Source organism: Lepeophtheirus salmonis, chromosome 2 (genome assembly GCF_016086655.4).
Source record: "Lepeophtheirus salmonis chromosome 2, UVic_Lsal_1.4, whole genome shotgun sequence".
NCBI lineage: Eukaryota > Metazoa > Arthropoda > Copepoda > Siphonostomatoida > Caligidae > Lepeophtheirus > Lepeophtheirus salmonis.
The window spans coordinates 34024725-34050442 of NC_052132.2; the positions used below are offsets into that span (position 1 = coordinate 34024725).

Below are 25718 nucleotides of genomic sequence, written 5' to 3' on the forward strand. Positions count from 1 at the left end.
TCACTCAAAAAGTTCCACTTGTAATTCCAAAATTTTGCGAACTATACCTGGAAATTACATAACAATTATTATTTTGTTTGGGGTTTGGATTAATTTACAATAAAAAATAGCCTTTGCTTACTTTAAAAATCAAACTCATTTTCAATTAACAATACATACTTGAATTCTGAACAACATTTAATTTTAAATACCAGCTCAAAAACTATTATTCCCAGTATTTAGCAAAGTATGGTTAATTTAATGAGATTTAACCCTTAAATGTTTTTCTTACAACATAAGAAAGAAACACTATTATATAGAATATTTAACTAAAATCTGTCAAATTGCAACTTATTTTACATCTGAAACAATCCTGTTGGGAAGTGTGAGCAAATTCTTGTTTAATTTTGCATCATAAACACGCTAAGCAGATAATTATTAATTAGTAAATTGAAAATGTATCCCAAAAATCCCTTTTTTTGATACGTTTTTCACTTGATAACATTATTTTCAGATCAAAAAAATAAAGCATTTAGGAGTTAAAGAGAGTTTTGCTTAGATAATTAAATAAAGATATATTTTGAGTTGTGTGTGAAAAAAAAAATGATAAAAATTACCCCAACTTTTAGTATTGGAGGCCCATGTTTTCTATACAACCGTATCAAATTATTTAATGATAATATTCCTTGATAAAATAAATATTATTTACATGAATTAAATCCTCAAAGGGTATTCATGAATTATAACTATTGTGAATAAAAAGCCTGAAAACATGAACTACGCAGTGTACATCATTTCATTTACTTTCGTTATGACAACGTGAAATTTAACCTTCATTTCACAACCAAGACAGTCTATAGTCGACATTGTTTTCCTTAAAAATACATTATTATTATAAAGAAGGAGCAAAACAATGGATGTGGTGATAGACTGAAGAAGAAGATGGTACATGGTTAGGAATATGCATACATAAAAGGGGGGCGGCATATTTTACAGCAAGGTATAGCAGCAAAGATGGATGGGTATGTTTGTAGTACAGAAGAAGAAACAGAAAGACAGGGAAAGAAAAAGTACTAAGCTGAAGAAAGACGAAGAAACTCATAGACCATTTTAAATATTCTTATTATTATATAGTTAAAAGTCGAGGTTTTGTAGGATATGACGTCACTTTTTGACGGGACTCTCTTTCTTACGATAAATAATTGAAAATAGTAATACACAGAAGAATTCTGTGACAGTGAGTCCGAGATGTATTCGGATTGGTCTTCCCTGACTGTACATCTGCAACTATTATCCTCCTCCACATCAGTATTATCAAAATTCCCAGCTGATGACTCTAGAAATGTAGTCATATCCGTTGTTCGCAATGTGGCCTCTTCATTAGGGATTCTGGGTTCGGAGGCAAAGCCTTCACTCCTTAAAACAGACAAGGAGATATCATGGATCATGGAGGTAGTTTCCTTTACTTTATATACATATCTATATAGACATTAAATGAGTTCCTTCAACAGGTGATAAGCCATGGCCTATCTCTACCTCTGAGTGAGCATGAAACGATCAAGGACTGTGTTAACATCTACTGTGAATGGCTCTCAGCCTTACTTCCTAATCCTAAAACCTGTGTTCCTGAGTCCATTATTGACGAACCTAATCGCTATTCCAGAAAAATCATTTCGCATTTATATCATCTCTTTGTTCCTCGTCGTGGAGAAGGTAAACCAGATCACATCAAGAGTCTCTTTCCCTTATGCAGGGCAACACATTTGTAGATACTATTCACTTGTAAATCATTTTTTAATAATGTAGTTCTGGGATATGAGGCTTTTTTTTACTTTTGTATATAAAAAAGTATATATATATTTATTGAATCATTAATTAATTAAATATTTTAACAACTATTACCACTATTCAGAGATACTGTATTTTTTGTGTTGTATATATAAAATTGTCTATATTTCTTGCACTTGTAAAAACCAAACTTTTCTGCACGTCATATTTTTATCTTTTTTTTAGAGGACAAAGTACTTCACATTTCGGAGAAATCTGGAAAGGCCAGACAAGCAGGTGATTCTTAAGTTATCTTTATATGCTTTCTTTAAAACTTAATCTACATATATTTGATAATTTAACTTCTATGTACGTTCTTAAAACCTATTCTTTGCTTTATATTAATTTTTAAAAAACCACTCGTTTTCTCTATATATTTTTATCAAAATGATACTAAAATTCGTTTGAAGGGACTTACTGAATTATATTGCTTCAAGTTTTTATTTCGCTTTAATGCTTTTTTTTTTAATTTTAAGCATCTATCAAGTCTTTTTAAGTTTCTTTTTATTAATATGCTTTAAACTAAGGATAAATTCGTATGTCATTGATGCTAAGTGATATTAATTCCATGGGTAAAGGTTGCTTATCAAATGCACACCATTGAACTAAAATCCTACCAAATAAACAATTTATTAATAATCAAATTGTTTGAGTTTGTAATTCCATAATTAATAATTATGAACCCAATATCCAATTCCCTTCTTTTCCTTCCTATAATATTTTATATTTAACAATAAAAAAAAACAACCCAACTCTTATCTAATGACTATTATTTATTTTATTTTCAAGTTTGGGCCTTTATCTATCAGGACTTAGGTAATTACACATGTGCCAGTAATTGGTGGTATTAGATTGTATTTCATATTCATATATTTTTCTTATGATTAGTTGTACATTCCTCCATTTATAAAAATTAGTTCCTGTGTCAAGTCCTTAGTTTTTTTTTGTTTCCATTCTAAAATTTGCTAATTACATTTTTTGGTGATTGGATTAATATAAGTAACGAGCATATTTTTCTCAATTTTATACTTTATTCATTAGCATGGTTTTGGTGAGACTTGTGTCTATGTTGGATAACATATATATTTGTGAAATAAACTGCATGATTATTCCATAGTTTTAGAAAAAGTAGAATTTGATAAAGGGTACAAGAATATAATTAATTAATCTGATTCCCTTAGCCCTTGTTTTTGTTTTTATTAAGTCATGATTTCATTTATGTGATTTGTACTGTACCTACTCTTTGGATTTATCGGTCAATGTGTATTAATTATGTATTTATAGCGCAAGAAACCATTCACAGACAGGCAGTGCTTTGCCACAGAGTGCTTCGTAGGGTTCAAGATGTAGTACAACAATCAGAAACTATGGAGCGTGAAACATGGGAAGCACTCTTGGGTTTTCTACTAGCTATAAACGACGCACTCCTAGCCCCTCCCACTGTCAAAGGTATTTGAGAGTGTTAAAGATTCATCCATATTTTACTCATAATAATTTTATACTTCATCCAGATGATGTAGGTGATCAATTATGTGAAAGAGTATTGGGGGCTCTCTACGAGATATGGCTCATTTCATGCGTCAAATGCTTTCCTAGTCCCCCATTATGGAAAACGTTTCGTGAAATGAGTATGAATTGGCGACATAGAACTGGCCTTGTGGATCAATGGAATCGTGTGAATCTCGCTTTAACGTCTAGATTGCTTTCGTTTATGTATGGTCCAACCTTTCCTAAAATGAAAATAGGTTTTTATATTTCTGCTCCTCTGAATGTTAATACTTAATATGGCATATCCCTATTAGCCGAAGATGATGCTGCCTTAATACCTGAATCCATGACGGAAGATTGTATTTCCCAAACTTGGTATCGTTTCCTTCATTCCATTGGTAACCCAGTGGATCTGGCTCATCCATCTCTTGTATCTCAAACCCAACATTTTTATCAATATGCAATTGTTGCAGAGAGCGTAATCGATCCCACACACCATCCTTGTCTAGCTACGTTGCCTTCTATTTTTTTGAGAGCAATGAAAGGAATTTCTGCCATTGTGGATGCTTATCTTGGTAAGTTCAATGACACTTTATTTATAAAAAAATATATATATACAGGGTGGTCCGGAATTAAACCCCCATGAACTTTAACGTCATTCAATTAAGAATATTGGAACCTAGAGATTTTGTTTCCCTAATGATAAATCCAGCTAGAAGGGGCCCCAGCCCACACTGCAAATGAAGAATGGGTCGAACTCAATTTTAGAACAAGACTTTTTGGACCCTCTCTTCACCCCATTGACTTTGCAATGGAGGTTATGATCGAAGGAGAGGCCAATGTAGTTTCCTGGCTCAGCATGAACTCTCTCATTCTGGTAATGGAGGCTGTGTGAGCCAAAATTATGAAGGACTTTTTGTATACTAAATGCAAGTCAGTGATGAGTTGTTCAGAACAAGTGCAAGCACATTGAATGATATTTTGATCAATTGGTGTACAATATTAAACCCGTACTAAAGTATTCATACGTCTCTTAATACAAACCATAATCTATGAGTACTTTCATTTTTTGATGGGCCACCTTTTCTGAACCACCCTATATATATTTATGCCAATGGATTTAAAGTCATTGTCAAAAGCTCTTTTCATAAATATGACTACTTCCTCTTTTATAATAGAGTCATATTATAATGATGGCAACATTAATGATGCTGATATATATATTATATATACTACACGTTTGTAAATCAAAGTGTTGTTTTTGAACAATATAGGAATTTACAGTGGTTTTGATACTACAGAACATGCTACAAGTCCTCTTTCGTCATATCACTCTCCGTTTCCTACAACTACTTGTAGTAATCTTAACTTAACAAGTCCTATCACTTGTAGTCCTCTTTTAACACCAACCCCTCCAGCACAGAGAAGAAATATCATTTTGGGTATGAAGTCTTCAGTTATAGTTACCAGCATTACTACTGCATGCTATCATTCTAAGTGATTGTTTTTGTTACTTATTGTTTTGTTTGATTTTTTTTATTTTAAATTGATGTTGTTGATACATATTCAGGGGCTTCCGCAGGGTTATATATATATTTTTTTTTAAATTAAAAAATCCATAGCTATTAACAAAAAAAAAAAAAAAAAAATCAATAATCCACAGATAAAAAAAATAAATAAATAATATAGCACTTTGAGGACGTAAAAAGGCGTTTGAGCAAAGAAATATCGCAATTTGAAGCTTTTTTCATGAAATTCAAGTCAAAAATGGCTTAAAATGACCATATTTTCGAAAAAAACTCCAAATTTCGTGTATTTCATTAGAAATTTATCTTTTAATCATCAAATATAGCTTTTGCGGACGTAAAAGGCGTTTTAGCAAAGAAATATCGCAATTTGAAGCTTTTTTCATGAAATTCAAGTTAAAAACGGCTTAAAATGACCATATTTCCGGAAAAAACTCCAAATTTCGTGTAATTAGTTAGAAACTCATCTTTTAATCATCAAATATAGCACATTGTGGACGTAAAAAGGCGTTTGAGCAAAGAAATATCGCAATTTGAAGCTTTTTTCATGAAATTCAAGTCAAAAATGGCTTAAAACGACCATATTTCCGGAAAAAACTACATATTTCGTGTATTTAATTAGAAACTCATCTTTTAATCATCAAATACAGCACATTGCGGACGTAAAAAGGCGATTGAGCAAAGAAATATCGCAATTTGAAGCTTTTTTCATGAAATTCAAGTTAAAAATGGCTTAAAATGACCATATTTCCGGAAAAAACTCCAAATTTAGTGTATATAATTCGAAATTCATCTTTTAATCATCAAATATAGCACTTTGAGGACGTATAAAGGCGTTTGAGCAAAGAATATGGAAATTTGAAGCTTTTTTCATGAAAAAAATTTCAAATATTTAATTTGAAATATTGAGAAAAAAATTCAAAAATCCATAGATATTCACAAAAAATTAGAAAAATCCATAGCTATTCACAAAAAATTAATTTATTTGAAATAGAAAATTACACCGATATTCACAAAAATTTAATTTTTAAGAAAAAAATTTGAAATATTAATTTTTTTGAGAATGAAAAATCAAAATTAGATTTCAAATATGAAATTTTTTTGTACATTAAATTTCAAAAATATAGAGCTATTCACAAAAAATTAACTTTTATGCTCTCCTGCATTATTTACTGGAATGACCTTTATTTAAGAAAATAAATCTTTAAAAAAAAAATTAGGCCAATTTTCGCCTAAAATTTTTTCATCCTGACCTAAAACAATTCTAGTTAAAAATAAAAGTTCCTTCTTTGGTGAGATACAGCCCCTCCAGCCCTCTCCCTGCGGACGCCCCCAATATTAGTTTGAAATTGATGTCTGAGGGATGAAAAATATATATTTTTTTAGGGGGGAGTTATTGGATCATAACTTTTTTGGAAGGGCTTCAGTTTTTTTGGTTTTTTATTATTTACTTTTTCATTTGATTTCTTCGGGGTTTTTTTTTTTTTTTTTTTTTTTTCTAAATTGAACTTTAAAGTAATATCCAAAAGAGCAAATTTCGCTGATGAATTAATGTAACAATCCTATTATATTCTTGGACGTCCTGCACCTTCAGGACATTTAGCTCACATGCCACATATGCCACATATTCCACACCTTTCCCATATGAGACGTACGCCTCATTTGGATAAGAGTCATCGAACGTTCTCAGGGGAAGCTTCTCCCACACAAAACATATTTTCACATGCTTCTCCTAACTCGTCCAACGCCGAAAGTGAAGGTAGATCATACCTCATAACCCAGTTGCTTATATATTAATTATTACTTAGAAACCAATATTTATTTGTTTACGTCTTTTCCTCTCTCTTGGTCTCTTGCAAGTTTTGTTTTTTTCCTTGTTCACGTATGTAGATGTAGTGATTGGTTGTCGATCTACTTACAAGTCGATTTGATAATAAAACTATATATTTGTGTTGTTGTATGCACTATTCCATATATATTGTAGAAATAGTTTTGTAACTTATTTTAGACTACATAAAAATAACTTATTTTAATATAATATCATACCAAAGTAAAGCATGTCTTTTCACAATTAATATCATTATTTATTTACGTTCCACGTTTGATTGTTTGTGTATATTATATATAATAACATTCTAAAGTGGTGCTTTATTTTCATTATAGATTTAATTATATATATTATGTTGATCTTTTTAATCATATCATTATTTCATATAAATTTCTCTCTCTTTATATACACACTGTAAGTATGAAATTACTAATGGGACTTTATGTAGAACCGTTTTCTAGGCGCTCATAATATCGTTCATGCATTATTATATTATTTTTCTCATTTCATTATTAAGGTCTACCCAAAGCGAGTCAGTTCATTACTTTGAATCGATCAGTTTCGACCTCATCCAGCGTATCTCCCTCCAGCTCCATGGCAAACACAAATTCCAACAACATTCCTTCAGCCGTTTCCTCTTTAACCATTAGCACACTCAACACAAGTTTAGGAAGTAAGTCCTTGTCTAATATATGTATTTTTTTTATTTTACAAAGTATACATTTTATCTATATATTTAGCTATAACAGAAAGACTTACTCTAGCTGGACAGAGACCCAAATGTAACTCCATTCTTCATTTGTTTGGGAAATGGTTGTTTGATGCTGCCTTTATTGGAACTGAGTTTTGTAACTCAGGAAAGTGTAGCAGCGGTAGTGGGAACAATGGTCCTCGTGTTCCTCCTCCTAATAACAATACGGATCAAGGGAGTCAAAATGTATTAAGTATTAATCCACCCTATAAAAAGCCCAGTTCTGTGGACTTTGGAAGAAAACATTCAGCAAATTCACCAAACGGAGCACCAAATGCATTGTCAGGAGCAGTTTCTGGAAGCAACATTGACTCTTTAGAGCTACCAGCAGCTCTCACTCCTGAAAGGTTCGAGTCTGGAAGAGCAGAAGCCATTGGGGCTCTCTGTAGGATATTTTGTGCCAAAAAGACAGACGAGGAAATTTTGCCCATTTATCTTGCACGCTTTTATTTAGCTGTTCAGCAGGGATTGATTGTGGGACAGGATAAAATCATAAGTGAGGTTCTTGCTATGATCCTCGTAAATTCCTGTGATTTACTTCGATTAGATCTTGAAGGAGTAAATGTTCTCGTTCCGTATTTAATATCAGCATTGGAACACGTACTCACTGAGAGGGAACTGAGACTTAGACCTTCAAGTATACATAAAAATGACCTTCGAAGATCTGGTATTCATTTACTCATATCCATGTTGAGTCTACCTCATCATTTTCAAGCAAGTCCTATCCATCATTTTAATGCAATGATGATGATTTATTAATTTATTTTTAATATAGAATCTCTCCATCAAAGAACTACTTCCACAGTCAACTCTCACCCCCAAAGATTTTGTTGGACTCCGACCTCGAATGATAAACCTCCTTATTAGCTCACTACAAGCTGAAACTGATACTGTCAATACTCAAATGCTCCTTGGTAAAATAAACAGAATTGCTCTCTGCTTTTTTTCTGACTTTATAACTATATTTGTTGCATATGTATGTAGGTGGTTTGTTACTAAGTGTACAAGATGCTGCTATTTTAGAGGAACAAACTATAGAAGAATATAGCAATGATCCTCTCAACGATAAGGAACCTCCATTTAAGTTACATGTCCAAGCTGGTAATTGATGAATCATTAGAGTGCTGGCATATTTTGTATTTCGTTTGCGTGCCATTTTGTATTTCTTTTTCTATTTATCTTTCTATCCCTCTGCTATTTTCTCTATCTTGTTTTTGTTTGATTTTAGTTTTTTTCCCTCGTTTGATTAACACTTTTTTTACGTTCATCTTTAATCGAAATTATACGAAAGTTATTATTATTTAAAAACAAAAACAAAAAAAACAACAACATAGAATGTTTTGTTGACCATTTTATATTAATTTTTATAGCTACTTCTATCTCTGTAAATAATATCAGTTCATCATCTCATGGTAATCCAGATTTGAGTGATGGTCAAGCGGATGAATTCAATAGCAATGACGGTATTTTTTGTTTTTCTTTTCATTTTTCTATCATATATATATATATATATTTGTTTTTTGCTTTACTTTAATTTGCTCTAAATGACATACTCAAAATGTCCTTATTTATGAGTATACTAATAATGTATTCCTCTGTCGTCTTTTATAGATTCATCACATACCATATTTGTAAGAGCAACATACCTCGTATGTCATCGATTGATCTCATCCTGGAAATCAGATCTAAGTACATCGCTAGCAGCTCTAGAACTCCTCGCTGGATTGGCAAGAATAAAAATTCCGGATCAAGGTAAGAAAACTCTTTACTTGGAGTAATGTATTTACTAACGTAAGGAATAAATAATAATTAAATAATTTTATGAATCAAAATTATCCATTAGTTGCCTTTGTAGGCTGGAGCTGACTTGTAGGAATCATATAGGGGTTTTCCAGAGTAGGAAACATCTGCGACATAGCCAGAATAAGCATCAGAAACTGTATATTTAACAGTTTGAAGACGACCATCGGGGAGAGCCACGGTGTATTCACCGTTTGTGGCGTATCCATCACGAGCCTCATTGGCTCCAAAGTTGACTGCTGCATAGTCATCCTTCACGGCATATTGGTATTGGTATGCTGGAGGAATATCAGGGTAGGTAGGAGCAGGTCCATAGGCGGGTGGACCAGCAGCAGTTGCAACAGCCATGAATGCAGAAATAACGAGGGCAATCTATTGATGAAAAAATCAAAAAAAACATTAACAAAATGGTTCGTGATAAATAGATATGTATTAGGATCTCCTTACCTTCATTTTTATTTTTGATCTTGGATTGAAAGTTGTATGGAATCAACTGATACTCTTTGGCAATTTCCTTGTCTTTTTTATAGTCGGAAAGAAGGCATTATTTAGAAAAAAAAATATTATACTTAATATGATGTACTTACATATCTTGTAATGACGCATTTGGGAACGCTAAAAATGCGTAAAGGGGTATTAAAAAACAAAAAAAAACTTCGTTGTAGCGGATTTCTTCGGCCGTTTACTGAAGGTGATAGTTATTTACCAGGAAATGTTTCAAGATTCCATGATCTGGTAAATTTTTAATATGGAAAAATTACCGGGATTTTACATGTTTCTTTCCGGGATTTTACATGTTTCTTTCCGGGATATCTCTACTTTTTCTTTGTAACGCCAAGTTCAAAAATTGTTCAATATTTTTAATTTTTCTCCAATAAAGTTAGTATAACCTATATAGTTCTACTCCTAAATGTTCTTCATTGCCAAATGCTAATGCAATTCTATAACTCTATAAAAATAAATAAAAAATTGAATCCCCTTATTACAAATTTTAAACTCTTTGAATATTGTGAGTGAATCAAAGGTATGACTTTAACACAGTGTTATTATGATGCGTTAGTATGACAAAGATAATTTTCGCTGCCATATGACAACCTAAGGAGTTTATGAATACATTTTGTCAATCAAATTTATATGAAACTATTGTCGATTTCATATAATATGTAATATTATCACTTATCAAACCCTACATCTTAGAATGTTTTGATTTCGAAAGGAGGAATTTCGACTTTCGACATGTACGACTGATGTTTGACTTCCACACCGCTTTTAATATTGACGTCATTGTGACGGATTTTATGTTTTGTCAAAATCTGTTTTTCTTGCCTAGTAGTAGGTACGATACATTAAATTGAAAATTCTAGCAATAGTGACGTCATAGACTATGAGTGATCACGTGTTTTGTCAAAATCTGCCTGTCTTGCCCAGCAGTCGTTACAATACATCAGATTGAAAATTCTAGCTAGCCCGATTACATGATGGTCTAACCTTGTATTTATATTAACCTTGGGTTATACCAAATTTAATTAAGTAGCAAGGATTATCTCGTGATTCATCCTTGTTTATCAGAAGGATGGTTTTGAGTAGTACAAATTATACGATAATTATAATATTTTGTTTCAGTAATTACATTCAACTTCTTCTTTTTTCATTATTAATGATAATATAAGTTCATTTTTACAATCAGAATAGTCAAAATGCTCCACTTTTTACTTATTTTTGTTTTTTTTCCAACCATATGTCATTGTTATTAAATTAATAGGATTATTTTAATTGCCATACTCTGTCAATGTCATGATACCCTCTTGGTAGAGATGCGTCTAAGAAGTGGAGTTAAAAAAACTTATTGATGGATTGCATTGAAATTTTCTTTACAGAGTTGGGAAAAAATTGAGACATTTATAAGTAAAATAAAATAAAATGATGTAAAATATGATTAAAGGTAGGGAAGTCAAACTTTTAGTTGTCAATTTGTGTCTCTTGATGCTATTATCTGTAATTTGGCCGGGTTCTTAAAAATATTTTAATTATAAACTTTTGGGAAATGCGTTTTCCAAATTGAAAATGTGTATACTTTTGTTCAATATATCCCTTATGACATTCTATTAGCATTGTGGGTTGCTTTTGAACGGGAAAATGGTATTATTTATGGCGGAGTACCGCCCAGAAAATCAGAGATAGTACTAAAAATACCGTGCTATACGCGGTACAAGAATACTTTATTCGTCATTTTTTAAAAGAAATAATCCTTTTAGGAGGAAAGTATATCAAAACTTTTGAGATATTTATTAATTATTCATCTCAAATAATTGTTAATTTCTCTATTATGACTTATATTTAGAGTTGCCATTTTTGTAAGGAAAAGAAGAGCGCAAGGAGAAGGCGGGAGAAAGACTGCTAAAGGTTTTTCCAATTGGAGGTGTTATTTTGATATTCAAAGAAAAATGGTAATTTTTGAGATAATTGATCGGATGTTTATTTCAATGTAACGAGAAAAAATAGTAGGGCATTAACAATGGTAAACAATATAAGCCCAATGGCCGCCACAGCTACGCTTTGAGGACCGTATACTTTTTATGAAATTTTCCATCATCAAGGAGGGCAAAGTGGCTGTTGTATGCCCTCAATAGCTTTACGAATTCCATCTTTGAGGTATTGAATCTACGCTAGGCTGTTGGTGTAGACATTATTCTTCACGTGGCCCCAAAGGAAGAAGTCGCAAGGTGTTACATCACAAGATCTCGGTGGCCAATTGCGATCAGCTCTTCGAGAGATAACACGGTCCGGAAACTTTTCCCATAAAAGAACGATAGTGTCGTTGCTTGTGAGACACGTAGCACCATCATGTTGAAAGAAAACGTTGTCCAGATCAATAATTTCATAAAACCAAGTTTTGGGTAAAAACTGTTTTCAACCAAGTAACGTGTAATTTCATAAAAAGATACCGTCCTGTAGATGTTGGGGCCATTTGGCGGATATTATTTTCAAAGTGTAATATTTCAAATATTAAATTTTTTGCAAAAAAATTTCAAAAATCTACAGCACTTCACAAAAAAATTTCAAAATCCATAGTAATCAATAAAAGGTTTATTTCTTTTTTTGAAACAAATTGAAAAAAAAAATTTCAAAAATCCTTAAATTAATAAAAATCGAAAATTTATTTTTTCTAAGAAAATAAATCTTTCAAAAAAACATTTATACACCTATTTTGTATTAGCAACTTTTCATCAAGGGACAAAATGATTCTAGTGTTTTCATCATATTATTTACTTTTTTATATAGATACATATGTATGTAAAGTATGCATTAGATACACGTAAATATAAATTTATTACGGACATCATTTTTGCAAAGTTTACTTGATATTTTTTTACCCACCCGAATCCATGAAATCGATTACGTCATAAGTATGTTCAGGAAATTTGATCAAATTATATTGATATTTCTTAAAACGTATTTAATGCATGAAGGATTTGAGAAATTGGTTAAAAGAAGAGCACGCAGGGGCATTTTTCTTAGGCCTTACTTTTGATTATTCGAAATAAGAGCCTACACATTGTATATATTTTAATAAAATGAATTTAATTTATAAAAACGGGATTCTAAAAGTTCTGTTATTTCTAATATATAAATTTAAAAAAACTGAAATTAATAAAGTTACTCAATTTGAAGAAAAAAGGATAAATATTTCACCTCGAAAAAGTGCACCTCATTTTGTCTTTGCTTCATGGTAAATTTGGCCCTTCCTTCTTCTCATACTTGGTCCTTCAAAATAAGGGCCCGTGCGAAAATTTCTTTAAAAAAATATTAGTAAATTTCAATTTAAAAAAAAGAAAGTATAAGACTTGTCTTGGGCTCATGGTAAATAAGGCCCTGTGCTCCATCCTTTAGTGATGGTGTAGGTCAGTGGTGAGGTAGTACGATTCTCAGAGGGGAAGCCATTTTGAAATTTAAGGATGCAAAATTCCTTTTCGGATCTTGTATTTTTATTTTTATAAAAACAAATTCAGATCTTCTTTGGATTTAAAATATTCTTTAAGCTTGATTTTTTAAAGAAATTAATGCGGGATTTTTATGGCCTTTTTAAGAAATAAAACGATATTTCTAGAGATGACTTTTTTTGAAAATGAAATGTAATTTCCATTTTCTATTTCTACATTTCTCTCCGAATTTACCAACCTATAAAATATTCATAACTGATATGGGCATGGACTCTGTTGCCATCAGGGGCCCACACAGAGGGAATATACCCTTTTTCGGCAAATTATGCAGCAGAGCAAAAAATGTAATATTTGAATTTTTTTGTGGACAGCAAGATTTTTGACATTTTTTTGTTAAAATTTTAAATATTCGATATTATTTTCCCAAAAATATAATTTTTTATAGAATAGCTGTGAGTTTTTTCCAAACAATTTAATTTCTGAATTTTTTGAATTTTTCTTCCAAAATTATAATTTCCTGTAAAAAACTATGGATTTTGATTTTTAAAATGTAATATTTGAAATTTGTTTCCAAAAAATTTTATTATCTGTGAATAGCTATGTTTTTTTGAATTTTTTTGTTTTTTTCTCCTCTTCCTCCAAATATAATCTTGCGGACGCTTCTGATAGTCCATGACCGATTTAAGTGGCTTAAGAAATATATTTATATAATATCTACTCTCTGGTCACTACTGTCATTGTCAGAATATTTAAAGGACAAATAAAGAAATATACATGATGATAACTTAGACTCCATAGACGGACGGACCAAAAAATACAATTAATCAAGGAAGATGATGAATGAGGAAGGTAGTCTTCGAACAAAGCAAATTGGCGTCAGATTCTGAGTGTAATCCTTGAAAAAATAAAGAGGATAATATTATATGTATGTATAATAAAAAAAAATAGTTAAAATTAAATGAATTACGTGTAATTATACTCTTTTAAAAGAAGTAGATATATATACTAGGGTTGAGACTCGGTCCAGCACCGATTTTTTTTTTTTCTGTTTGGTATTATGTGATTTTTTCTAGACCGATTTGGACCAATTTTTCGGTACAGATCGTGTAGCGATTTTTTTTTCGCTCTCACTTTATGGATTGATTTTGATTCGTTCTCACTTTATAGGCCTATTTTTTCGGTAACAATTTATGGACCAATTTTTCTCATATATTATGAGATACCTTTTTTTTCAAGATCATCTGTCATTCATTTTTTCAAAAAATCTCAAAAGTACACGATAAGTTTTAGAAAAAATACTGTGTTCATATAAGACCCGGCGGGATCAAAATTAATCCGAGCTATCTCTGTTTTAAACCTAAAAACCTAAAAACAAAGAGCAATGTTATAAACAATTCATCTGTAAAATCGGTCTTGACCGATTTTTTTGGGACTGAATTTTTCCTTTGGACCGATCTAGACCGAATTTTTATATGAGACCAGTCCAGGCCGTGCTTTTTTGCTGTACCGAATTAATTCGGTACAAAAAAAAAAAAAACCTGTCTCAGACCGGTCTAGGATTTACAGACCGAGACCCATCACTAATACATATATACAATTCAAATTGTAGCCTTTGTTTTTTATTAAAGGAACTACAAAAAACCAAAGGACAATTGAACTTCCAAATATATAGGACTTGTAATAATAGATTTGTTTGAATTGTGATTCTTCTAATTACTTATGTATTTGATAAGAGGTAAAAATCTCTTCCTTTTCATTTGTACTAAATATCTACTCTAAACGACGTGAATCTGCATTTTTCTTCAATTCATGGATCTACTAACTATGTATTACATATTAGTCAGTTCTTAATATTCTTATTAGTTTTAAGACTCTGTTCGAGAGCGATTTTTTGGGGTTTGGTCTTAAGGGATTTTTCTAAACTGAAGTTGGACCGAATTAGATAAAATTATAAGGCTCTATGACTGCTTTCGTATTTCCAAACCAAAAACCAACTCTATGTGCATCCATATGCAGGCGTTTGGGGCTACTTTTGTAAAAAATTTTGAAAAGACATTTGTGCATCAAATTCGGAAGCCATATTTTCTCCTTTTTTAGACTTTGACTATTTTTTTATCTAATTTATCAAACTAAAGAACATTCGTAATTTCTAATACATTTTCTGGGAATGTATATGTTCGGACTTGATTCTTTTATAATAGTGATGTGACGAAAAGGATGTTTCTTCATCGCTAGCCTTGTCCTTGGAGCCTCCCTCTTCCTTCCCAAAGGTGTGGATGATGATATGGTGTGATAGTCATTATTTATCTACGTACGCATCTGACATGTGTAAATATTGCTGTGTGTAAATATCAAATGAGTAGTACCCTTCTCTAAATACATGGTACCCCCTACCATGTACTCTTCCTAAAATTCCTACATTCTTTTATTTCCCCCGCTTATGAATTGTCATATCTACGTACGTAGATGCCTATTCTTTTTGTGGGTAGAGAAGGTTGATGGATGTAGTAAATAATATGTTGGTATTAAAGACAACCAATTTCGAATCCATCATTCATGTAGATAGAAGCTGTTATGAGTAGTTTTTCGTGAACTCTTTTGGCAAGGATTTCTCATATTATGCGTTCATAATTTTTATAAATATAATTAATCATTATACTACGAGTTTAATTATTTAATTATAATTGTTTATTCCTCTTTAAATGTCTCCTTGAAATATGTACAGCCAGGGGCGTCCGCATGATTACATGTGTATATATATATATATTTTTTTTTTCGGGGAGGGGGTATTGTTTAAAAAAAAAAAATCAAACAACTTTAATTTTTTGTAAAAATTTTTTTCAAAAATCCACAGTTCTTCACCAAAAGTTAAATTTTTTGGGAAAAAATAAGCAGATATTAAATTTTTTGGAAAAAAATTTCAAAAATCTAAAGCTGTTCAAAATATTAAATTTTTGGCAAAAAATTTCAAGAATCAACAGTTATTTACAAAAATCCACAGTTGTTCACAAAAATTAAAGTTTTTGAAGAAAAATCAAATATTAAATTTTTTGGGAAAAAATTTCAAAAATCCGAAGCTGTTCACAAATTGGGGGAAAAAAAAAAAATATTAAATATTTTGGATAAACATTTGATGTATAAATTTTATTTCAAATATAGAATTTTTTGAGAAAAAAATTTGAATTAAATTTCAAATATTAAATTTTCTATTAAAAAGCAAAAATTACTTTGTTTAGGGAGTGGGCTAGAGCCCCTCTATCCCACCCTCTGCGAACGCCCCTGACAACTAAAGTTTATTTATTATTTTTTTTCCTTAAAATATTCTTTCATTTACTTTTTCAATGCAGCGAGGAAGTTGAGAAGTAATTATGTGCATAACTCATTAATAACTATTATTGTATCATCCCTTCTAACAAATTGCTTTTGTTTTAAGCAATGTATTAATGATTAATTTATATTTAATAGATGCATTGGAGTGCAAAAGAGCCGTAAAGTGGATATGTGACTACATTGTGACTCAATGCTCTCGTCCACCCCCTGCCCATTCAAAAGATCTTCATAGCTCAATTGTCGCTGCCTTTCATTGCTGCAAAGTTTGGCTACTGCATCATCCTTATCTTTTGCAAGATAAAGAATGTATTGCTACTGTTCTAGAGGTTGTGGAATTGGGGATTTCTGGAACAAAATCCAAGAATAAGGCATCAGATACTCCGATATGCAAGGTAAGACCCCACTTTTATGAATATGTGATAATCAATTATATATTGATATATTTCTAGGAAGAAAAAAGTTTAAGTCCAGCCTCAAGGCGTGTTAAGGATTCTGCCGAGTCTTTGCTCAATTGTATCCTTGAGCAAACAGAGTACTTTCCTTCTCCTTGTGGAGCAGAGTCGATTTCATCCTTGATGAACGAAGTCTCTTGCTTACAGCATCTTAATAATTTGCCTAATTCAACTGCCTCTTCTCTGACTATGGAGGAAGCCATTAAACACTATCGCTACTTTGTTGTGGACAATTCGGTCATAGTTGCTATTCTAGAAGAATCATTTAGTAATATTTGTCTACTATATATTGCATGGATCTAATTTATTATACATTTTTTTATAGATGATATGGAGGAAAGAATACCATCAGTCACACTTCTTTTACGATGTTCTTCCGGGAGGTTTGCGTGGAGTTCTCAACTTCGTCATTTACCTCGGCATAAATCTGGATTAAATAAATCTAGCTATGATAATCCCGGTAGACCACTTCCCCTCGGAGAGATGGGTATCAAAACAGAGCATAGTCCAAAGTTTTTCCCTGAATCCATTGATCGAATTCCTCTTTGTAAAGCGTATGTAGATTTATTTTATCTAAATATCATTCCTGAAATGAACACTAATAGATTAATATAATTTAGAGACAAATCCATTCCTGCGGTTGAAAGTGTTGCAGGGGATGAAAGAGCAGCACAAGAATTGGATTTGCTATCCCATCTAATGGATCAACAAGCAGCTTTAGAAAATGATATCATCAACAAACAGCAGGGTATCAATAGTGGACAATTCCAACTTGATACAGAGTGCATTGCTCCAGACAACAAAAATGATTTTCAAACTGCTCGACTCATACTCTCTCATTTAGGCCTTCTCTCACTCAATGCTCTTCAAGTAAGGAGTATATTCATATGCATGAGAAAAATTCTGATGATTCACTTTCATTCCTTAGGACAATCAAGACTCTTTGGTACCTCGTCTCATTTCATTAAATGCTGAATCTCAAGAATTTATGTGTGATCTTGAGGGTCTCGACCATTTGAGCTCAAGAACTTGGGACACGGCTCATATTTTCTATGTGGCACGCGGACAAAAAACTGTCGATGAGATTCTTAGTAATGTAGTGAGTATCTTTATTTGAAGATATTTTACAGACATAAAATAAATGAAATCTTATTAAAGTGATTAAATGGTACACTCTTACACATTTGAAACATCATATGGGACAATTATTTAACAATTACATATTAAGAATGATTTTGTACAACTATTCAAAACATAACGAACCATTCAATAATTTGGATTACAATACATTTATTAAGATTTTTTTTTCTATTTAAGGAATCTTCTGAGTCTGTCCACCCTCATTTTCTTGAATTTTTGGCTTCTTTGGGTTGGCCAGTCAACGTATGGAGGCATACAGGATGGACGGGTCATATATCTACGGCTTGGAGGTGCCAATCCGAGCCTACAAAACCTCCCAAAATCCCTAACCATGGTGGAGGAATATTCAATGGAGATCATCATGTATTATACTGGGCTGATGCTCTTCAAGAAGTTTCTTTCGTTGTTCCAACACTTGGGAATCGTAGATCCTTGAAACAAAATTTACAATGCTCAAGTATGTGTAGAATTAACACTTCTGTTCCTTTTTTTAAAAAATATTAATTATATAAAAATCAAAATAATATCAAAATTTTACCAATTGAAAATTTTTAAATTGAATAACTAGGCGAAACCTCATCCAGTAAAAGTATGATACTGGAATTGGATAATACTAACACAAGTAGCGCAAGTACACCCACAAACGAAAATCAAAGTAAAAAGCGATCAAGCTCCAGTTCCAAAGACCACGATCTACTTCGAATTATGGTTGTTTGGCTGGAAAGCTTTGAGGACTGCGTTCATGTTCCAATTGAAGATTTAATTTCTGAGGTAACTTCAACTGATGATAGCTCGAGTAAAGCTCCTACGTTAGAAGCTGGCATTATATTCATTCAGCCACTTAACAATGGACTCCTAAGGATTAAGCTTCAAGGACAGGCCACTCGGTAAGTTATTTTTTAATCATAAAAGATGTAAGGGATAGACTTATTAAATAAATTACTTTCTTTTAGCATCACTCTCGCAACTCCCTTAATTGATGGCGTTGTTGTCTCGAGAAGATGCTTAGGGTCCTTAGTACGGCAAACAGCTTTAAATATGTCTTCAAGGAAACGCCTGGATCAAGACAATTATTTGCCACCTCATGTCAAACGGAAATTAAAGATCCAAGAAATTGTGAATAAACACAGGAATAAGTTGAGTAGACCAGAGTTCTATTCTAGACTACTGAGTCATCCTTCATCGGCACAGAGAAAAATTCACTAATGATTAATTTTGTTGTATTTGTTTAGCCAAAGTAATATTTATATTTAAAAAAAAATATGAATTATCTTATTTATTGTCATCATCATTAATTAATATTAAATATATTTTTTAAACGTTGTTCATTTTAATTCGTTCTATAAATTGTTATTATATTGGGTCTAAAACTATGGAAATATATATTGTATAATATGCGATCTATCTGTGCTATTCTTTGGACAATAACTTAATATATAATTCGTTGATTCTTTGGATGTGGGGTTTTAATTTGGATATAACTCGTTTCAGCCACATTGCTTAATGTACAATTGTCCAACTTTACTTTATGAAGGGTGCATGCTTCGGAATTTTTGAAGCCTTCGTGAGGAATACAGCATGACTTTGCTGCCACGCACTGAAACGTAGTCCCACAGTCGCATTCCTCATTTTGTACAATCCCATCACCACAAATTGACTTAGTGTGAAGGGTCAAACATTTAGTCCTATGATGACTCTTTAGATTTTCAATTACAGCCATTTCAGTGCAGGGTGATAAAATCTCATGATTAAGTTTATGGCCATCATTGGAATATTTGGACATGAGATAGCGACCGTTGATCCATTTATCCTTAGGTACGCATGAAGGGTTCTGAGCTGGTTCGGGATCATGGCGTGCTCCAAAACTATGGAGTAATTCATGAACCAAGTTTAAAACGCCCATTCTTAAAGGTATGCGATGTTCTTGTGAAGATTTCAAACTGTTAAAGAAGAAGAAAAAAAAAATAATAAGAAGAAATTGAATCAGACCCTTGGCCAATTTTGATTCAACTCTACCTTATGAATAAAGCATTGAAACTATAAGCATTGTTATCGGACTTCATTCGTACTCTACTCTGACAAATGCCTCCAACACCTTTTGTCAAGGGATTGCCTAAGTTTAGAAATAATGAAAGATTCACAACAATGAACCTCTATCTCAATTATAACATACCTCTCCAAGATAATCCAAGAACTAATTCGTTGAAAATTCTATTCGTAAAAAGAATTCCAAGACAAAATCCATCAAAATTATATCTTGAAAAGCGTTTGAGAAATATCTCAGGTACCTTATAAGTGCCACTTAAAAGATTAACGTCGGACTCAGCATCCTTGAATATTGAAATCTCAGAAACTGTAAAGCTCAAGCAATGGCGACGTTGTGCCCTATTTAAATTTGTAATCGTAAAATCTTTTGAACGAATAAGGTTATTGGCTTCCTTGACGTGCCAAAGCATATGCAGTAGAGTAATATTAAGAGAATTTTCACCAATATCCTTGTAAAAAAAGATGATCTGCAACAATGGTAAGATCGCAGACTTGATGATATAGAGGTGTTGAGGAGTTTTGACTGTTTGCATGATCTTCAGTATAATTCAAATGAGGTTGAAGGTGATTATGCCTAGTGAGGAAGGATAACAATTAATCTATAGAAAATGAACGGTTCAATTTTCCTTACCTGTGAAGAAGTGTTTTACGTCCATTTCCTAAAATATGCATATCTCTGGACTTTCGCCGATGTGGTTCAAGGTAATGGACTGTATCCCTCATAATCACTGTTCCGTAAAAATGATTATCCATAATGAATCCAGATACAGAAGTAAATGGCTCCCCTTTTACAAATCCCGTTGCAAATTTCAGATCAAAGGAATGGAGAGGTATGTCCATTGTCTCATTTCCAGAGGAGAAAACGGTAACATTGATTTTCGAGTAATCCAACTTGGAGGAAGTAATGATTGGATCATCACCAAATCTTTGGAGGAAAAGACAGAGTGTATATTTCCCTCCAAAGGCACTCACTCGTGCCTCATGCTCACAATCAGATCCATTCCAATATTTGTTTTCCGGAATCCCACGTCGAAATCTGGAGAGAACACAATATGTATAATGCAATCCTTAAGCATCCTGGAGAAGCCTTTCTCTAGATTACCTCATATTAGTTGCAGAAGGAGATAGAGGTGGCTGAACTTGGGAGTTGACGGTTTGACAAGGTACATCTTCTGAACAAAATGTAGGAAAGTTGGGGTTATGATTGGACTCTCGAAATAGGTTTTCATCAATGAGACCTTGCTTATCGTCAAGCGTAGGAGCTCTTTCAACACTTGCTAGTCTTGCACTACCGGATTCATCAAACTCAACCAATCTCTTATTTCCTCCATCTACATGGATTCAAGAAAAATATTACTCGATAATATCATAGTGAATATATAATTTAAAGATATTACAAGATTTCAGTTGGTTTGTAGGTAAAAGTTTTTCAATGTACAATACAGATAATTAAGGATTTCATAATGATGAGAGTTAAACTCCTTCAAAAATGAAAAAAAACCCATATGTTACTGCTTTCATTTTAATGGCTTTTTAAATCCTCTTACTTAATGACAAACTTTTTTTTATATTTATATATTTGTCAATTAAGGATTTTTCTTTTATGAGTATCAGAGCAAGGTTTCCTCTAATTAAAGAGTAATTTGATAGTAATAATAATTAACACACAATCCTATTCGATACGTAGATACTACGAGTTGGATTGGATATTGATCTATATCCAAGGATGGGCACTTCAATTTCTAGGGGGACTAGGATTTTTGAAATGTTTGAATTACTTTTTTTTTGTAAAAGCCCGAAATTTGAAATGACTACTTTTTTTTATTTTAGTTACAAAAGACAATTAATTTATTCTATATATATTTTAGTATTACACTCCTCAGTAATCATAGGTCTAGAGATCACATTTAAAAACTTCTGCAGTTTTACAGAGGTTTTAGTAGTGGATAATGACCCCCCGTGTTTACAACACTCCGTATAATATCGATATTGAATGAAGGATATGGGTATTCTAAAGCAGTGTATCTCAAACATATTTGAGTAACTGCACCTTTCAAAATTCCATAAAATTTCAAAGAACCCCTGTAAAATATGATTAAAAATAGTCTAAGTGCAAATATCCCGTTTATTCCGACGAGAGAGTAATGAAAAAAACATAATAGGAACTGTAAATAATTATAACTTTAGGTAACCTTTAAAAACTTAAGTTAACAAATTGTTTCACAAACTTGCTGGACCGCTCAAGCGATACATTAGAAAAGGAATAGGATTACTCAAATGAAGTAGCCTGAAGCTTTATTTCACAGTCAATCATGTCCAGTTTTAGTGGAGCTATTCTGTATAGAAAACGATCCATGATGCTGTTGCTTGTTCCTTGCTCTTCGTGAAGGCATATGTATTTTCGCAGTTAAACGATAAAACAATATGATGGTCTGCAGTAGGCTTGACCCGCTAAGCTATTGACAATGGGTACTTGAGACAGGTTTATACACTTAGTTTTATATATCTATTGATCTAAAATGAATTAAAAAATATGTCCTTTGATTAGTAAAATGAATTTAGTTATTTTTTTATTTAAATGTCAAAATACGTCTTTTTTTTAGCGGGACCCCTGACACGGTTAGGAAACGGCCCTGTGAACCACAGTACCCACTTTGAGAAACACTGCTCTACAGAATCAATATCGAGAGTGAGGTGATGTGCTACAGACAGTGATGGAAGGGCATTCGGGGGTCGTGTCTACCCGTGCTCCCAACTAACATATAAATATTAACATATTTTCAATTTTATAATATTAAATCTGCAGAATTAGGCCACTCCATGGAGTATTAGAGACATAAATTTTGGATTATTTACATATTAACTTTTAAAAAATCGGAAAACAAATTTAGAGAGACTTTTTAAAATATGAAATATGGCTTCTTTTTTTTTTATAAGAAAGACTTTGATAGATTAAAATATTACTTTGTAAAGAAACATCATTAAATAAAATGAAAAGCTTAACTTTTTTCAAAAATGATCTATTAAAAGAATAAAATAAAACATTATTTTATAAAAATAAGTCCTCTCATATCGGAAAAGGAAGAAATTGGATGTCAGTTGTAAATTTTGAAACAAATATTAAAACCCCCCTAAAGAATAATATCGGACCTGCAAGTTACTTTCAGGGGTCCAATAATTAGAATTTTTTTTCCAAAACATTTAATATTAAAAGTTTACATATTTAAATTTGTTTGCAAAAAATTTAATTGTACATGAATAGGTATAGGTTTTTGAAATTTTCCTCTGAAAAATTTAATATTTGAAATTTTTTCATGATTTTTAAAAAAAATTTCACAAAAATTTAATTTTTCAATTTTTTTTTCCAAAAAGTTCTAAAAACCAAGGCCCCCAAAATATAATCCTGCGGATGCCCCTGATAATTGTTTTAAGTTGCTTATAGCAAAATAATTTGATTAGGAGAAAAGAAGCAGAAACATCAAGAGCTGACAATCAAATACACTTTATTTTTTGCCACCGGTAATTTTGCGACAAACTATTTCGCCGCTTGGAGATTTTGCCGCAACACGTCATATGTTTGAACTTGACCTTTAGTCTTTACCTGTATATCTCAGTTAGACATCCTAAGCAGGATAAAAATTGAAAATAGTGAAGAAATAAGGTTAGAAGAGTTGCAGATCCGGGAAATTGAAAGGAACAATTGAATATTGGCACCTTATTCATAGTTATGATTTTAGTTCATCCTTGAAGAAGCGTAAGAAACTCTATCGAGAGAATTAAAAGAATTTTTTCCATAGTCAAGACACAAGTTGAAGTTCTTCCAAACTTTGCAATTATTATTCAACAGTTGTTTGGAATTGTTCAAAGCTAAGGAAGAATTAATTACAGCTCAACCAATTAACGCTCAAAACACCCATTAGAAGAAAAGGTGAAATTTCTACTTGTGAGCACAAAATGCAGTGTACATTTTGGTGTTATACGGAAAAACAGTTCAAAATGTATTATTGTGATGAAAATACTCTGTATAATATGAATGGGCATGTTAAAAATAAGAAACTGAAAATCAACATGGTAACCCTGGCATTTTGAAGAAAGGAGAGAAAGTCATTTCATTAGATCAGCTACAATTAGCTGTGATAAGGGATGAAGGAGAAAAGGATATAAGCAAGGACATTTGCTAGAATTACTCTAATGTTAATCACTCATTCCACTTTGAGTTCAACAAGGACTTACAATTAATAACTCCACAACAAATCCTCAGGGTTAAGTTCTGTCTTTTATGAGCACAAACTATTGTTTAATTAGGCTTGCAATATAACTTAATCTATTTAGGAAAAGAAGTAAATAATAATGAGGACTGATAAGGGAAAGAAAATTCATTCTTTAAAAAAAAAAAAAGGGGTCAGCTAAGAAATTATCTGGATTCACATCTATTTTAATTAGTCTACCAAACCTTTCTTCCCCACGATATTTACGCCAGATAGAAGTAAAGTTTTGGATTATATTTAAAATTCCTCATTTTTTAAGTGTTTCACATCCTTTTAATTAAAGTACCTACACCATAGAGATAAAATATAAGTGTTATTTTATATCTCTATGACCTACACAGTATTCAAACTCAAAGAAAAAAAAAAAAAAACTAATGATAAAACTTGCTACTTCCAAAAAGGATTCCTTTCTTCTTTATTCTTCTGTATGAAATTAATTCTCTTATAGAAAAAAAAACTTATTCCCATTAATTTTAAGAAGGATTATTTAACTCAATAAATCTCTTTGTCTCTCATAAAATGAATTAGTAGACGCCCATTACATACACAACTTGAGATTTTCTATTTTCAATAGAGCCAATAAATTAGAATCTTTTATTTCTTCGATGACAAAATATTATGTTGTAATAGAGATTTTGGTTCTTAATTTGGGAATATCTCTTAATAGAAAGGATAAAGATCTCTTTAATCATCATGGCTTCTCATTGAGTATGTGTATGTAGAGGATTAACCAATCAGGGACGGCAGTATGATTTGATTTTGGGGTTTTTTTTTGAAAATTTTTAGGAAAAAAATTTCAAAAATTAAGTTTTATATATTAAAAGTTTTATTTTTTTTTCTATTATTAAATATTTTCGAAAAAAACAACTAAAATTCACAGATATTCAAAAAAAAAAAAAAAAAAAAAAAAATTTGCACTAAATTTTCATAAAATGAATTTTTGAATTTTTTTTCCAAAAATCCATAGTTATTTACAAAAAATTACATTTTCTAGTAAAAAGCAAACATTCTTTAATTTGGGGACTTCACCCCCCTGCCGACCCCCTTCCCAATAGAATGCAACTACGTTATTCTATTTTATATAGTCAATTATTACTAGTGAATAAACTCTTCCTTGAACCTGTATTTTTATAGAGATTTGGCTTTAGAAGTCCATGCACTGAATTGTCCAAATAAGGATTGATTTGTGTGTCAATACTGATGAAATACGTGTTATTACGTGCGTAGAGTCCTCTGATCTCCAGTTCCAAAGTGAAGAGGAATGCGAAGAAGAGTAAAACTGGAGGAAATATCACCTTCATGGATTCAATGTCAAATCAAAACTCCCAAGTAAATTTCTTAC

General features: G+C 31.7%; 4 protein-coding genes across 37 annotated transcripts; 1 reads left to right on the forward strand and 3 right to left on the reverse strand.

The window, feature by feature from the left end:
• The first annotated feature begins 767 nt into the window (after nt 1-767).
• LOC121113581 (ral GTPase-activating protein subunit beta) lies at nt 768-19462 on the forward strand. 34 transcript variants are annotated; one of them, XM_071886776.1, is made up of 24 exons: nt 796-1049; nt 1114-1431; nt 1491-1692; nt 1993-2043; nt 3091-3255; nt 3318-3551; nt 3609-3869; nt 4569-4736; nt 6415-6579; nt 7166-7321; nt 7389-8113; nt 8175-8313; nt 8384-8500; nt 8770-8862; nt 9011-9151; nt 16488-16502; nt 16606-16862; nt 16920-17190; nt 17248-17476; nt 17543-17792; nt 17851-18021; nt 18240-18519; nt 18631-18949; nt 19016-19462. In XM_071886776.1, exons 2-24 carry the CDS (start codon nt 1228-1230, stop codon nt 19266-19268), a joined length of 4866 nt encoding a protein of 1621 aa, XP_071742877.1. In that variant the 5' UTR covers nt 796-1049; nt 1114-1227; the 3' UTR covers nt 19269-19462. The 34 variants fall into 34 exon arrangements, with proteins under 34 accessions (XP_071742885.1, XP_071742877.1, XP_071742879.1 ...); XM_040707387.2 differs by lacking the exon at nt 796-1049 and adding an exon at nt 2596-2622 and having other exon boundaries at nt 1050-1431; XM_071886784.1 differs by lacking the exon at nt 6415-6579 and having other exon boundaries at nt 768-1049.
• On the reverse strand, nt 9147-9955 carry LOC121113582 (pro-resilin). Its single transcript, XM_040707399.2, has 3 exons — nt 9787-9955; nt 9647-9718; nt 9147-9571 (listed from the first exon to the last, which is right to left on the reverse strand). The coding sequence occupies exons 2-3, from the start codon at nt 9650-9652 to the stop codon at nt 9239-9241; spliced, it is 339 nt and encodes a 112-aa protein (XP_040563333.1). The 5' UTR covers nt 9653-9718; nt 9787-9955; the 3' UTR covers nt 9147-9238.
• Nucleotides 19317-20981, reverse strand: LOC121113583 (disintegrin and metalloproteinase domain-containing protein 10-like). Its single transcript, XM_071886803.1, has 4 exons — nt 20740-20981; nt 20236-20682; nt 20079-20175; nt 19317-20002 (listed from the first exon to the last, which is right to left on the reverse strand). Exons 2-4 carry the CDS (start codon nt 20639-20641, stop codon nt 19492-19494), a joined length of 1014 nt encoding a protein of 337 aa, XP_071742904.1. The 5' UTR covers nt 20642-20682; nt 20740-20981; the 3' UTR covers nt 19317-19491.
• Nucleotides 20736-25718, reverse strand: LOC139907639 (uncharacterized). Its single transcript, XM_071894129.1, has 3 exons — nt 25497-25718; nt 21211-21439; nt 20736-21144 (listed from the first exon to the last, which is right to left on the reverse strand). Exons 1-3 carry the CDS (start codon nt 25675-25677, stop codon nt 20736-20738), a joined length of 819 nt encoding a protein of 272 aa, XP_071750230.1. The 5' UTR covers nt 25678-25718.

Coding starts and splice junctions, on each gene's coding strand:
- LOC121113581 (XM_040707387.2), top strand. CDS start 1,228: ATGTATTCGGATTGGTCTTCCCTGACTGTACATCTGCAACTATTATCC. Junction 18,520..18,630: donor ACAAAATTTACAATGCTCAA/GTATGTGTAGAA, acceptor TTGAATAACTAG/GCGAAACCTCATCCAGTAAA. Junction 18,950..19,015: donor CTTCAAGGACAGGCCACTCG/GTAAGTTATTTT, acceptor ACTTTCTTTTAG/CATCACTCTCGCAACTCCCT.
- LOC121113583 (XM_071886803.1), bottom strand. CDS start 20,641: ATGCAAACAGTCAAAACTCCTCAACACCTCTATATCATCAAGTCTGCG. Junction 20,176..20,235: donor TCTTGGATTATCTTGGAGAG/GTATGTTATAAT, acceptor TTCTAAACTTAG/GCAATCCCTTGACAAAAGGT. Junction 20,003..20,078: donor TTCAATGCTTTATTCATAAG/GTAGAGTTGAAT, acceptor CTTCTTTAACAG/TTTGAAATCTTCACAAGAAC.
- LOC139907639 (XM_071894129.1), bottom strand. CDS start 25,677: ATGAAGGTGATATTTCCTCCAGTTTTACTCTTCTTCGCATTCCTCTTC. Junction 21,440..25,496: donor AAATCTCTATAAAAATACAG/GTTCAAGGAAGA, acceptor GAATCCATGTAG/ATGGAGGAAATAAGAGATTG. Junction 21,145..21,210: donor CCTTCTGCAACTAATATGAG/GTAATCTAGAGA, acceptor TGTTCTCTCCAG/ATTTCGACGTGGGATTCCGG.